The sequence below is a fragment of the Coffea arabica genome, chromosome 3e (assembly GCF_036785885.1).
Source record: "Coffea arabica cultivar ET-39 chromosome 3e, Coffea Arabica ET-39 HiFi, whole genome shotgun sequence".
In the NCBI taxonomy this organism is placed as follows: domain Eukaryota; kingdom Viridiplantae; phylum Streptophyta; class Magnoliopsida; order Gentianales; family Rubiaceae; genus Coffea; species Coffea arabica.
Window position 1 is genome coordinate 41,603,096 of NC_092315.1, and position 16,354 is coordinate 41,619,449.

Sequence of the window (16,354 nt, forward strand, 5' to 3'; positions counted from 1 at the left end):
TTCGGGTTTTACCCATGTTCATATTCAACTCTTCACTAACCAATTTTTTTTTCATAATTTCTCTCTTTTAACAACTTAATCATTTTAAATAAATTTTAAATATATTTTGTTACATTTTCCTCTCTCTTCTAACAAACTTTATTATTATTATTTTTTTTATAAATTGACTTAATTTATTTTATCCATATATATCATTTTATTTGGTGTTATTTTAATTGTTACTTCATTAAAGTTGCTAGAAACTTCCCTTCATGAAGAAAATATGATTTGGCATCTTTGATATTTAGTTGAATAAAGACGCATAGTTTTCGGCTTTTAATTATATATAAAGTTAATAATCTATTCAAAGATTAATACACTACTTGAAAACTTAGATACAAAATATCAGTATTCACAAATATATAAGAAAATTATTTTTCTTTTGAACTCTTCATGCTTACATAAATTCACAACTAATACTAATATAAAAAGAAACCTTGCTACAGGTTGAAATGCTTGTATGGCAATTGGTCATGATAGTCAAATCCCATGTTTGAAGTCATCTAGAAAACTGATGAAGCTTACAGAAAGAAACCAACTACAACCAAGAAGTCACCAGAAGGATTAGCACTGCTCTTCCTGATCTGATTACCTCGATCCAATACCTTCTTTTCCTTCTCGTCCATAGGAGCCATAAGTTGTTCAAGTTCATGGAACTCCAAATCTTCAACACGGGGCACATTTCTCAACAAGCTTGGCATCATCTTTGAATCTGCAGTTAAAAGCCCCTGCTTTTTCCCCACTTTCCTTAAAATCTAGTTCTTCTTGATTGGCTTAATTCTTTTGGCTTCGTCCCGCAAACAAATCACATGCTGGAACCTTTGCAGATATTTCGGACTTCTTCTTGATCATCATGCCGGAACTCTCATTTTCTTCTTCTTCTTTATCATGCCTCACAGGCAGTGATAAAGACAATGGCAAATCCATCTGATTCTGATCACACCCGTTCCTCTTTTTACCACCAAGCATATATTGTACTTCTTGATGATCATCATATCATGCATGATTAGTGCTTTAACATTTGAGCTATGTCCGAACTCTGACGAAAACAGATGAATCTTGAGGAATTATCAATGTAATTCAGCAATGTTATTGAAAGAAAAAGGGAGAAAGAGAGCGAATGAGATGGAGAACTGAATAAAAGGGGGATTTGTTGAAACTGAACGAAATTGATTTTACATAAAGAAACTACACATAAACAAGCACTCCAAACATGACAGTCTCAATAACAACAGAATAGTTCTGTTGAATTGGATTTTCAAACGCTAAACTATAATCAACTGGGCTCTGGGAGGTAGTTTCCTCTGAAGCTCCTTCGCACTTAGTAAAGCAGCTTCCCTGTTCCCTGGCATTGGACAGAGCTCTTCATTCCATGATGTTCGAGTATAACGAGGAATTCGGCAATCAACTATGATCTTCTCTAGTGAGATGGCAGTCTCGAGCAAATAATTGGCAAGTTGAACATCGGTCTTGATCCCAGCCCAACCAACAAATTCGATCACGTTGAGACACTTGTGACTGTATCTCCTTGCTTGCTCTTCCCACTCCTCCTCACACACGTCTAACATTCCTTGGTTTCTAAATACTTCTGGATTTGATAAGGTTTGGTGTCTTGTTGCCCAATCAATGTCATACTTCAATGTCAACTTAATTAGTCCAGGAGATGCACCTATGATGGAGCTGAAGAAGAGAGCACTTTCATCGGCAACTGCTACAAATTTCAATTCCATGTGCTTAAGGTTGCTGAATTCCGGAAAATTAGATGGAAAACCTACGCATCTTGCTGAACCCTACACTCGAGATGTTAAAAGCAGAAGTTAATGGTTAAAAGCAAACCAGCACCAGCGAACAATTTAGGAAACAAAGACAAACAAGTAGCAAAGAAATAAAAATGCAGAAACTGTTAAACGATATTACCGTGAACCTCAGATCCAATTCCAGTTTCTCCAGCCGAGAGAGATACAAAGAACTTGGAGAATTGATGATGAACTTCTCACAGTATTGATTACTAAAGGAAACTAAAGCGAGTTCTGGAACTTCTATTAGGCATATGTTTATCCTTGGCCCGGCGTATTTGAAAGATACAAGACTTGCAGCTGAAACCTCAACATTCTGCAACTTCTGGCAATATCCAATCTCCAAGTGCTTCAACTTGAGTGACTGACCCGAAACTCTGAAGTTTTGCAGAGAGGAAGAATTTTCCACCGTTAGTTGCTCGAGGAAAGGACATGTTGATAAGAAGTATGCCAGATCTTCTTCAGTTATCGAAACAGACTTCAAGCACAGGACTGTTAGTCTGTCAAAACTCGGAAAATCAGAAGGTAAATCCAGCAACCAGGACGGGAAAGTATAGACACTATCAGAACACGTATAACATCCGGCAGCTGCAGTCAGATCCACTTCAAGCCTTTGGACTCTTTTCACGATGGCAAAGTCGATCCATTTGTCGACAGCAGTTGCATAAATATATGACCCGCCCAAGTCAAAAGCAATTCTCAGTCGTTCTAATGATGAACCTTCATGGGAATCTAAGACTTGATTAACCCAATCTCGATATTTTGGTGCTTCGATGTGGCGTTCTTTAACCCCATCGAACATAAGCCGCATTGTTTCCGATGCATCAAAATCCAAATGGCTACCATAAACTTTCCAGAGGTTCCTCCACCTACGAGAAAGGATACTTGTCCTTGCTGCCTCTTTCATCGCCATGCGTGACAATATGTTTCCCAGAATTTCTTCCGGCAACTGATCAATCCAATCCTGCAAAAGCAATATTTCCACATTCAAAAGACAGGTTTGAACAAGTTGAATGGTTAAAAAAAAAAAGTAAAGCTTAATCTCTAAGACACAATCAACATAGCAAGAAATACAAGTTTTGATCAGATATTTATCTACAAAAACGCAGGTGCAGATTAATATGCAAAGTAATATGCCCACGCTGCCAATATCCAATATTGGATATATAGCTAGCGAAAGAAGACGTGATTTCATATTCCAAAGTACTTGATAATTTAAAAGGCAACAAAGGAGAATGAACAATTCATCTTTTTATGATTGTTTTTCAATGAAAACCCCTAAAAATTAAAGAAGCTGATAGATAAGATAAGCCCAAGACGCACCAGTGTGGCAAATAAGATAAACTCAAGAATAAACAATCTCAAAAGAAAAGGGAGACGAGAGGAGAGAAGCTTTCACCTTCTGGCGCGACTGCGGTGGTGCACTACGGGCCTTCTTCGCCTTTTTCTCCATGGAATGCACACAATTAGCTGCTACAATAGCCAAACTTCAAGACGTTTTTGTTGAACTTAGAATAGCCAAACTTCAATCGATGATTTAATGATCCTTAAAACCATCCATCAGCCTGGTTAGCTTAGCGTGGGGAAATCTTTTTCCTCATAGCAGTAGGAATTAGTAATGCTTAATAATTGCGGATTTGGATACATATTTGAAGCAGGAGTGGGTAACCAACCGTTAAAACAATAAATTGCACGGGCACCCCTTGAGGTTTCGTATGATTACAATTATTTCCTTCAATTTTTACTAAATCGCAAAGAGCCTCTATTTATAGGGAACAGGTATTGATAAAAGTCGTTGCTTTAGTAATTTTTTTTGGGAGGAAACATATGCTATTGAAATACACAACCTACTACCATTGCAAGGATAAATCAATTTAATTTAGGGGTTGCCCTTATATTACAAAGATACCGCTCTATTACAGTACTATTTAAGTTTTCAGGCATGTATGGTAAGTTAAAAAAAAAAAACACTAATATCACGTTGGCAGATCCCAAACCCCCTAATTTCCGACGTATTTTTGGAGCTTGTTTTTTAACTGCACTAAAATGTGATTCATGTGATCAACACTAAAAGCTCTTGGGTACGAATATTTTGTACTCAGTTTTTCTATGGCTAGCAACATATAAATTTGTCAATATACTTGAGATGTTGAGCTGATACTTAGCTACTTAAAAATCTATTTGCTGAGTTGGAAATTATCTCTTTGTATCTTAAATCACACAAATACATTTTTTTGTGTAGGTCGTTAACACAAATTCATGCATTTCTTATCTTAGATAACTAAAAAAATGCGTCGTACAAATTATGAAATGTCACTCTTACTCGATTACTTATACTGATTATAGATTCTAATTTTGAATAATTATTTAATTTATGTTCTTTCTGTTTGTATTTAAATTATAAATTTTTAATAAAAAAGAAAGTCAAAATCCATAATCTACCAAATTATATCCTTCAACGAAATTATTGTAATGAAGTAGTATGTATACAACACATTATCTAAAAAGCAGGATTAAAAGGTTATTGGATTTTGACTTCACATATTGATAGGTTACATTTTTGTCATAAAATTCACAATTGTTTTCCCTTTAATTTCAACCAAATATTCCAGTAATTGACAGATACTACTTTTATTTGGTAATTGTGTTGGTTGTAGGGATCGAGAGCAAAAAAAGGGATTAAAAACATAATTTTTACCAAATTTCTATGCAATTCGACATAGGCATGTCAAGGTCTAACTCTATATGTCCGGGAAGATCGGGATTTGGTACATGATCTCTAAAATTCGAATTGAAGTTGCAAGAGTCGGATGCTCCATCAGATAGATAGTATTTGATTTCAACTAGGACACTAGCTACTTTGTTTGTTGAGATGTATTCTTTCTTTTCGGATAAGATGAGATTTGTTATACTTTGATTCGGCTAAGTAATAGTAGTTTACTAATATTAGGAAGCAAGGACAGAAAGGCATTATCGTTTGCCTTATCTTTTCTTTTTTTCTCGGGTCGAATAAAGTAGTAGTAGTAGTTTTGGGTTTTGTATTGTTCTTATTCTCAGGAAGAAACGAAAGGACGGAATTCTTTCTCTTTTCCTCGGGAATTCATCTCATCTTTTTGGGAAGCATGGCCGCAGCAATAACCTCCAATATTTCGCGCGTGGCGTTTTCCATGGAGATGAGATAAACTTCTTATTCTAGTCAAGAAATAACAGAGGATAATTGATTCATCTAAAATTGTGAAAACGAATTGATTATTTTTATGTCTTTTATTTACTGATATTCGTATGTTCTCTGATTTAATTTCTTACGGTTATTATTTTATTTATATATCAACGACATCTGATATTTATTTTAATCTAATAACCTAAAACCAGTTAGAGCAGTTAAATCCGTAATTGTTTAATTACTTTAAATTAGTGGTGACTGGTATGATTTGATTCATGTCAAAGAGATATATGAACTAACTTAAAATAACCCTCGTAGCATGTTATTTGGCTAAAACAGGGTTTCTTTAATTCTTAAGACAATTGGGAAATTGAACTCTATGATTGTACCTAGGGTTATTTCTTGATTAGGGAAGTGATTAATAGTCGTACCTTGATCACTGATATAGTAAGGAAAAGTTGATTATCATTGCATGTTTGACCATTATAACTTATTTATCAGCGAATAAATGAAATTATCATTGCATCGATGATCAATTGAGTGAATCATCTTCGAAATTATTTTTTGGTTAGAGATTATTCATAATTGATTTAATTTTGTTAAATTGTCATTTAGTTTTAATTTTATTTAATTTATTTGAATTGTTTAATTATCCTCAATTATATAAAAATTTCCCAAACTTTGAGCTTTAGAGTAAATGAATTATCCCCAGTTCCTGTGGATTTGATCCTTCTCACCCTATATACAATTTTTTCTCATAGGTATTCATTATTGTACAGGCTCGACACCTATCAATTTTTGGCGCCGTTGTCAAGGACTGGCGTTAGTTAATTTGTTTCTTTTTAAATTCATTTTATTTTTAATTTTCTGGTACTTTTCTATTTTATGCCCCATTTTTTTTTTGTACAGGTGAATTAATTTTTGATCCTAAAATAGAGAAGATTCCATGTAGAGTAAGAAAGGAGACTAGAAAACACAAAGAGGAGCAATCAATTGCTGCATCTCCGAGGTTCCATTTAGAACTCGAATTGGCGGATTCTTTTAGTGCCATCTTGAGTGATTCTGATCAAGAATACGTCATCATGGTTAATGCTCGAACTTTGAGGGAGTTGGCTACCCCAAATTTACACCAACAACCACTTTGCATTACTTTTCCTGCTTTAGCTGATAATACCCCTTTTGAATTAAAATCTAGTCCAATTCACCTTTTACCGCCTTTTCAAGGTCTTCCAGGTGAGGAACCCCATAAGCATTTGCGAGAATTTGATGTTGTGTGCACAAGTATGAAACCCCCTAGGATTATTGAAGAACAGACAAAAATGAGAGCATTTCCTTTTTCTCTTAAAGATTCGACAAAAGATTGGTTGTACTATCTGCCAGCAGGTTGTATCACAACCTAGGCACAGCTAAAGAAGAAGTTTTTAGAAAAATATTTTCCTACATCCAGAGCTGCCAGTCTGAGGAAAGAGATACGTGGCATTACACAGCATCCTGAGGAGTCTCTTTATGACTACTGGAAAAGATTCAAGAAGCTGTGTACTAGATGCCTTCAGCACCAGATAAGTGAACAATTGCTGATTCAGTATTTCTACGAGGGTTTACTCTTTAGAGACAGAAGCTTTTTAGATGCTGCCAGTGGAGGCGCCTTGGTGAATAATACTCCTCAAGAAGCTTGGGAATTAATAGAAAGGATGGCAGAAAATTTTCAACAATTTGGCACAAGAAAGGATGTCCATACTCGCCGAGTAAATGGCTCATCAATTCAACAACAATTATCTAAATTAACTTCGGTTATTCAACAGTTGGCTGTAGGAAATTTGCAGTAGGCCAAAGCATGTGGTATTTGTAAGGACACGAGTCATCCCACAAATAGGTGTCCAATATTACAAGATGAAGGAGTTGAACATGTAAATATGACTAGTCACGTGCCCGTGCCAAGAGAGGAGTATCAGCCATACTCTAGTACCTATAACCTAGGTTGGAGTGATCATCCGAACCTCATCTATGGAGGAAACAGACAACAGAACTTTATGCCAAACAGACAACAGGGGTACCAACAACAATATCAGTATCAGCCACAAGCTCCTTCTTCCAATTCAAGCCCATCATTAGAAAACATGATGAAAGAACTAACTGCTAACACTATGTGGTTCCAACAGAAAATGAAGTCTGACATGCAAAATAGTAAGGCTTAAATTAATCAGATGAAAGATAAATAAGTTAGATGGCAATATCAATCAAATCGTCTGGAATCCCAAGTTCAAGAAAAATTGCTATCTCTATCCGAAGTGAACCTGAAGAATGTAAGCGCCATGACCTTAAGAAGCGGGAAGGAAGTTAAGGGACCCGAACTCGTGACTTCAAAAGATAAGAATAAAAATCGGATCAAAAAGGAGTTTCAGAAGGAAGGAATGAGAAGTGTGAATTTAGAGGTAATTCATTATTCTATAATTAAAGTTAGATCTAATCCACCGCCTTTTCCTAATAGGTTGGAAAAGCCAGAAAAGCAAGACAAAGAGAAAGAAATTCTAGAGGTTTCGAAAGGTAACAATCAATATCCTTTTGTTGGATGCGATCAAGCAAATACCAAAATACACTAAATTCTTTAAGAACTTGTGTGTCAACAAGAAGAAATTGAGAGGGGATGAGCAGATCGTGGTAGGTGAGAATGTCTCAACGATTTTACAAAGAAAATTGCCACCTAAATGTGGGGATCCAGATATGTCTACTATCCCTTGTAAGATTGGACATTCTAAAATTAAAAATGTCATGCTAGATTTAGGGGTTTCTATTAACGTGATGCTTAAATCAATGTATGATTCTTTAAATTTAGGACTTTTGAAAGAAACAAGGGTAATAATTCAATTGGCTGATCGTACATTTGTTTATCCGGATGGAGTAATTGAAAATGTTTTAGTGCCAATAGATGGATTAATTTTTCTTGATAATTTTTATGTGTTTTACATGGATGTTAGAAGTGCTCCAAGTCCATCACCCATTATCTTAGGAAGACCCTTCTTGAGTACTTCCCAAACTAAAATTGATGTTAGTAAGGGTACTCTTATAATGGAATTTGATGAAAAAGTAGTCCATTTTTATATTTTTGATACAATGACACATCCTATTAACTCTCATTCTGTATTTGCCATTCATGCTATTAATCCTTTTGCGTGAGAATTTCCTGAATTTAATTGTAGTGGTAAATTGAAAGTTGCTACGAACAAGCATCATGGGTTGAAAGCAACTTATAATGTGAAAATAGACAAAAAGTTAAAGAAGAATGTTGCATTCAATGGCGATCTAGATCTTGAAAAAATGCCACGAATTGCAAGAAAGCTCGAATTACAACCGAATTAAGAAATGATACTTTATGTCTAGCACAAAATATTAAAGAAAGGCGTTTATGGGGAGGCAACTGAATTAGTTTTTAGTTCATTTTTATTATTTTTGTTTCAGAATTCTTGTGTTTTGTGTGTTTGATTTTGATTTTGTTAATTTAGTGGACGGAAGACTAGCCCTTCACAAGGCACATCTGCATTTGACTTACGGGTCCATTATTTTCACAAGTGCAGAATTTTAAGATTGACGTGTCTGCGTCTTCTGGACATGTGCAAGGAAGAAAATTCCCAAAGTCATGATCAGAAAACTCTCAGTCTTTATGATGTGCCCGTGCTTCCTGAATGCGAGCTAGGAAAGAAATTTCACGATGTAAGGTTAGAAGACTCCTAGTCTTTTTGACGTGCCTGCGCCTTCTGATCATGCACTAGGAAGAAATGCCTTCCTTTTACTTTTCTTTTTCCATTCTCTTTTTCTCTCTTTCTTTTTCTTTCTTTTCCTTTTTTTCTTCTCTTTTGCTTTTTCTTTCTTTCTACATTCTATCTTTCCTTTCTTTCTTTTTTCTTTCTCTCTTTCCACTCTCCAGCTACATGACGGACTACCTAGGGCTCCTGTTCACCGCTCATCTCTGCCGCTTGCTACTCCCAGCGCCATCATCGTCATCCCTGCCAATTTTGTGTCATCAAACATGATGCAAGAACTTGGACGCCTATTTTCATCACGTGGGATTCAACCCTCCTTTTGCTCCAGACTCGTAGCCGATTGCTACCCCCTCAGTTTTCAGAGAAGTTTCGTTGTCCCTTTTACTTCATATTTTGTTCTTTATTTCTTACATTGAGAACAATGTAAGATTTAGGTGTGTGGGGAAAAGTATATTAGAAAAATGCAAATGTAGGTATTTTTGTTGGAAAATTTTTTGTTCGATTTTTTTTCAAATTTTATCCAATTTTTGCCTATCTTTGTGCATATTTGTTATTGTCCCTGATAAACGATGGTTAGACATCTCAAAATTTTCTATTGCTAAGATTTTATACTTTGACGCGTTAAGGATGACATGGTTAAGTTTAAGAGAGTCTTTTTGGTAAATATTTTAGATTTTGTAACTTTTACAATTTTTAGTTAACTTTTCTAGGTATTGTAAATATTTTTCTGACATTTTTCATGTAAATTGGTTTACCTATTAATCATAGTTCTCCATATTTGAAAAATGAAGAAGACGTGTGGTTTTTACTTTTATTTTGGTACTTATTTATGGATTATGTTTGGCTGCACTCCGCTAGTTGCCGTTGCCTAGTAATCGGGGGTTTTCACCAAAAATATCGACTTTCGCATTAAAAAATGGTGATTACTATGAGTATGTGGTTTTTAAGTGATGAGAGTTGAGTAACTGGGTTCCTTTATTTGGCTGATATCAGACTTCGTGTCAAAAGGTTTGAATGGCTAAAGACTAAACATTCCTCAAAAAAAAAAAAAAAGAGAAAAAAAACTCAATTGTAGGGATATTTTAGAAAAGAAAAAAAGATGTGCTAGTAGTGAAAAACGTGGAAGAATGCGAATGAATTGTTAGCCTGCTGATCCATGGAACTTAATGTTGAGATTTTGCTTAATAGTCAAACTATTTGCTGACAAATGTTGGTTGAATATTTTATATTCTTAGATTAGTTAATCGGGAATTGGAAAAGTCTTGGGTTTTAAAAGCTAACCGGAGAGATATTTTTTAGAGATTAGTCATTAATGCTTTACATGTATTTTAATTATAACGTGACAATAGATAATTTGAGTAATAACCATTGTTTGAACTCAATGACTTAGTAGTATTTTATTAGTTATTCTCATGCTTGAGGACAAGCATGACTTAGGTGTGGAAGAAATTGATAGATTGCAATTTTGTCATAAAATTCATGATTGTTTTCCCTTTAATTTCGACCAAATATTGCATTAATTGACGGATTCTACTTATATTTGGTAATTGTGTTGGTTGCAAGGATCCGAAACAAAAAAGGGATTAAAAACATGATTTTTACTAGATTTCTGCGTAATTCGACGTAGGCACGTCAAGGTCTAACTCTACATGTTCGGAAAGATTGGGATTTGGCACACGATCCCCAAAATTCGAATTGAAGTTGCAAGAGTCGGATGCTCCATCAGATAGATAGTATTTGATTTCTACTAGGACGCTAGCTATTTTGTCTATTGAGGCGTATTCTTTCTTTTCGGATAGGATGAGATTTGTTATACTTTGATTCGGCTAAGTAATAGCAGTTTACTAATATTAGGAAGCAAGACCAGAAAGGTATTGTCTTTTGCCTTATTTTTCTTGTTTCTCGAGCCGAATAGAGTAGTGGTAGTAGTAGTTTTGGGTTTTGTATTGTTTTTATTTTAAGGAAGAAAACAAAGGATGGACTTCTTTCTCTTTTCCTCAAGAATTCATCTCATCTTTTTGGGGAGAATGACCGCAGTAATAAGCTCCAATATTTTGTGCGTGGCGTTTTCCATGAAGATGAGCTAAACTTCTTATTCTAGTCAAGAAACAACAAAGGATTTGATTCATCAAAAATTGTGAAATCGAGTTGATTATTTTTATTTCTTTTATTTACTGGTATTTGTAAGTTCTCTGATTTAATTTATTATGGTTATTATTTTATTTGAATATCAAGGGCGCCCGATATTTAATTTAATCTAATTACCTAAAACTAGTTAGAGCAGTTAAATTCATAATTATTTAATTGATTTAAATTAGTGGTGACTGGCATAATTGGGTTTGTGTCAGGGGGGCATATGAGCTAACTTAAAATAACTCTCGTAGCGTGTTATTTGGTTTAAACAGGGTTTCTTTAATTCTTAAGGCAATTGAAAAATTGAACTCTTTGATCGTACCTAGGGTTATTTCTTGACTAGAGAAGTGATTAACAGTCATACCTTGATCACTAATACAGTAAGGAGAAGTTGATTGTTTTCGCGTGTTTGATTGTTATAACTTGTTTATCAGCGAATAAATGAAATTATCATTACATCAATTATCAATTGAGTGATTGTTAGATAGTGAACTGAATGGAAGATTAGGAGATTTCGGCCTGGCAAGGCTATACGATCATGGAACCCTCCCTCAATCCACCCATGTAGCGGGATCTCTTGGCTACCTTGCTCCTGAGCATAGCAGGACAGGGAGGGCCACAACAAGCACTGATGTATATGCATTTGGGGCCTTTTTGCTGGAGGTTGCCTGCGGAAGAAGGCCAATAGAACCCCAAGCAGCACCAGAAGAGGTCATTTTGGTTGATTGGGTATTTTCGTGCTGGAAAGCAGGCAATATTCTCCAGGCGGTTGATCAAAAGTTGGGTACTGAGTTTGTGAAAGAGGAAGCAGACTTGGTGTTGAAACTAGGCTTGTTATGCTCTCATTCAGAACCAAAGATTAGGCCGAGTATGAGGCAAATTCTGTTGTACTTGGAGGGATCAGTTGCCTTGCCAGATTTATCATCACTAGCCATGGGCGTTTCTGCTGTTGGTCTTGGCTTCGCCCATCCTGCTGGCTTTGAAGACATTTTATCGTCATTTGCTTTTTCCACAGACAAACGTTTTTCACATTCTGTGGCAGACTCTACTCTCTCTGGTGGTCAGCAATTAAGATGCTCATCATTCTGATTTTGTAAATTAAAAAAAAAAAAAGAAAAAGGAAAAAAGAGCTTCTACTACTGTAATTATTTTGTTGAATGCATTTTCTGACATATGAGCACTAAATTTTGTATCAGATGCTAGAACATGTTTTGTGGTTCGTACCAGGGGATACTGGATTAACAGGACCAAGAGCGGGGCCATTGAGTGGGGGAAGATATTTTCGAGATTTGACGACGTGGGAGGGGACCTGCAACATTTCTTTCACGACTCAAGTTTTCGGAATCTTACTGGTCCGAAGACTTTTCTAAGTCTGTACCATAATTTAATTTAATATTTAAATTTAATAAATTCAAATTTTAATATATTTAAATAATTTAATAATAAAAAATTGAATATTTAAATTAATTAAAAGGCATTGAATTTTTTGGATAAAACTTGTTCTTAAAATTAAGTAATAAATTATTCATTTATCACTAAATATAATGATACGCATTCAAATGTATTAGATTTAATACTTAACAATTCAATAATTTAATAGATTCAAACTTTAAATTTCAGATTTCAAACTTCAGTTTTATCAAGCGCATTCTTAGTAAATGAAACAAAGAGTTGTCTACAGCTTCCGTGATCCATAAGACATTGGAACATGACATGCTTTGTAACAAATGTTGAAACTTTTTTTTCATTTTTATACTGTGAGTGGAAAGATTTGAATCCGAATTCTCTTACTTAAATTCTTTTCTTTGAGCCAACCAACTCGTTTCTCCTCCAAGGGGTACATTCAAATTAGTGATGAGCTTGTTAGGGCTCGAGGGTTTCTACAATTGTTGGCCATAGGCTGGTTGCTTAAGCAATGTCTAAGCTAGGAGTGAGCTGCTCCCGAGTTCTGAAAAATTTCCATTATCCTGTTAGAGATTTTGGAAATTTTTATTAAGAGTCTTTCTCTCGATGCTCCCACCCCCCCCCTCCCCCAACTCACCACCAAATTTGAACTTTTATTCTTTAAATATTTTTAACCTTGCTAGTTAGTTAATTGATCTATAAGATACAACTTGTTATTAATCATTTTAGCATTAAATATTAACTTGTTAAAACTTTATCTATTACGTCAAGAAAAATTAATTCAAACTTAAACTGTGTACACCTATCAAATAATCATTTCATTCTAATTTTCAGCTTTAGGGTATGAGATTCGAATAATCACTTCAGTTTTAGGGTATGAGATTTTCAATTCAAGCACTTGGTTCTATATATGTGATCTTCTATATGTTAAGTTTAAACAAATAAGATTTGCATGTCTTGAATTGTTCTCTCTGTAAACATATAAATAGGAATGACAATGAGTAGGGTAAAACCTAATACCCGTGGATACTCGATCCGATAATTAATTCAATTAAATGACTAATGGATTATTCATTAGAGATTGGTATTGATGAAAGATTACAGATAGATAACCTGAGAGGGTTTGATACCCGAATACCCGATACCCTATATATATTCTTCGGTCTCAATTTTATAGTATAATAGCACATAACTTTAAACCAACTCGTTACACAACCCATAACCCTCTTATTTTCTTTAGTTTGTATTTTTGTTTTCTATATTTGTCTTGTGAAGTGTTTTGTGCCATGTTTTATATAAAACTCATTATTTGGAAATGACCTTGTGAACAATTGTCTAAATCTTCTTTTCGATATTTGTTGAAATTGTAATAGCTAGAGGCATGATTTAGCTGAAATTCTCAAATGGAGACAATTGTGATTAAAAATGGAAGAATGTTAATTTAACTCTTCATTTTTTTGATATGCAAGTTCTGTGGCTCTACCCAAATTTAAGACTCAATATAGTGCATTGATTTACCATGATGTATAAATTAATTTAGTTTGATAAAAGATAATTTTCTTTTTCTTTAAACTATTTAGATTAATAAATAGAAGGTTCCCAATGGGTAATCTGAATCCGTGCGTAAGAGGGTTTGGTAATAGTAATTAAAACCCATAAAATTACCTGATAAAGTTTGATAAAAAATTTAGATAAGCGGGTTAGAGTTTGGTAAGAAGGAATTTCGAGAGTATCCGACCCGCTGCATCCCTACATATAAACAATAGTTACATCTATTAGTAGTATTATATGTGTACTTTTGATTTGCACTTTGAATTATGATTGCACTGCAAAGTGTGATACTAGAGAATGGTCAAATTATATATATTTTTTCCCATAGGATTGTAAGAATGAGAAGATAAAACTGAGTAGTTATATCAGTATACAGCCATTGCATATTTCGATTTATCAGTAGACATACAACTTCCATATAAAAGTTTCATACCCTTGCCTTTGCTATTGTTTTGTTACAATAATATACTGATACAAGAGGACTTGCTGACATAGAAATTTGACTTAGAACTTTTGCTTTGAGGGCAATTAGATCAGAGATCGGATGATTAAGCGTTAAAAAGAAGAAATCAACATACTAGCCAAAACTATAAAATTACACTAGTAAAAATATAATTTTTGGTACACATTGGAGTTTGCAATTATCATTGGCAATTGTAAACTCCAATGTGATTAGCCAGATATGGCTGCAATAAATGGAAACTGTGTTTTTCATTTATAGCACCACAATAAGTATCAGATTCATATGGTCTCCAGCAAATTGAACTCATACCTTTTATTTTTTTGTCTTGATTTTAATAGTTAATCTGAAATATTAACCTATATAATGTTTATTATTTTTTCTTTTCTCCTTATAACTTGCAATTGCATTTTTTTTTTTGAATTCTGGACGATAAAATTAAATGGATATGTCACGTTATTGACGCCTTGGATTGATAAAACTAAATGGATATGTCAAAATGATCGTTTTGATCCTTTATCTTTGAGATCTGTCTAATTTGGTCCATAAGATGTGACCGCCTGCCAATTTAACCATGATTTTTTACAAAATGAAATCAATCCAAGAAGTCAGTCCCGTTATACAGTATGTGTACTCTTGAACACAAAGGATTTGAATTGAAAAAAATGAAAAAACACATGCATACAAAAGGGTTAGGATTCTCTCCATTGGATTTCTTTCCAATTATTTATATCCAAATTACTATAATTTTTTTAAAATCATCCGATTGTGTAATTATTTTACTTTCGATGTCTAGATCAACATACTAAAAAATGATATAATTTTGAGAATATTTTGGCATTCAATTTATACAAAAAAAATTGAACAGTGAAAAATGGCCCAAAAGTGTAAGAAAAATTTTTAATGATTAATTAGATGATAAAATTAGTCAAATTGTTACAAAATTTTATGTATAACTAATAAAAAGGATGAAACATACTATGAATGGTGTGAATTTTTTAAATCAATTTTCAAATCAATTTTACTCTCCGGTGCAACAGAGAGGAGTCTAGTCCGCATACGCAAGCTCCAATTGCAATTCCATAGATTTTGCTCTCCGATTTTACCTATATCCTTAATTAGAGCTCTTCATTAATAATTTCCATCAAATATCAGTGGTACAAAAATTATGAATGTGAAACTGTAGAGCTAATGGGATAGACAAAAATCACTTGCTGCTTTAGTCCTACAGTCACAACATCAGTTATTCTTATATTCCAAGATTAGTAAAGATTTATGAGTTAAGGGCTCTAAGTAAGGATGTGGGAAAGTTAGGAGATGGAAATTGACAGAATTCTGAGCGAAACTTATGGATTTTTTTTTTTTAATTCTGCTCCTCTTTATTTTAATGGTACACATGCTATGTGCGTTACCGTATCCATTAAAGTTCTATAATTTTCTATTAAAAGTCCGATATTAACTTTATTTTGTAGAAATAAGAGCTTAAATTGATAAGATGATGGTATGTAGGGAATCAAATTGGGCACGACCTTAAAAATAACGGATCAAATTGTTTTTAAAGGTCTACATGATGTCATGATGTGCATGTGATTGACTCCATGATAATTGTTTTAGTTTTCTATTACAGGTTCGATATTTCCTATCCTATCCTTTTTTTTCGGAGACGACAACAGTTGTATAACCTAATTTATACTACACTAAGGGGGAGGGGACGGACCTAAGGAAGTCCAAGAATAACCCGTAGGGGGACTGAACCACCACCAGACCAAATGAATGCACAACACACCCGCCTGAATTTTTTTTAAAGCAAACCACTTAAATGTGACATTTTGATAACCCTTGCTTCCCACCCCACCAAGTTAGGTGGTGGCCACCAGCCCAAAGGCTTTGGACTAGTGGTTGATATTTCCTATCCTATCCAAACAATCTAAAAGTGGAAGTTGATGTCATGAACAGTGTTTTTGGTCCCCTATCAGCAAGGTCCACTAATTGTAGTGTTTGTTTTTTTACTATATTAGCCCCTCATTCCAAAAATACCCCTATATTGGTG

The 16,354-nt window shown here is 34.2% G+C and overlaps 1 protein-coding gene across 1 annotated transcript; it reads right to left on the reverse strand.

The window, feature by feature from the left end:
- Positions 1-1,304: 1,304 nt before the first annotated feature.
- On the reverse strand, positions 1,305-3,288 carry LOC140038514 (F-box/LRR-repeat protein At3g26922-like). The gene is made up of 3 exons (XM_072083892.1): positions 3,235-3,288; positions 1,957-2,799; positions 1,305-1,829 (listed from the first exon to the last, which is right to left on the reverse strand). The coding sequence occupies exons 1-3, from the start codon at positions 3,286-3,288 to the stop codon at positions 1,305-1,307; spliced, it is 1,422 nt and encodes a 473-aa protein (XP_071939993.1).
- Positions 3,289-16,354: the final 13,066 nt, after the last annotated feature.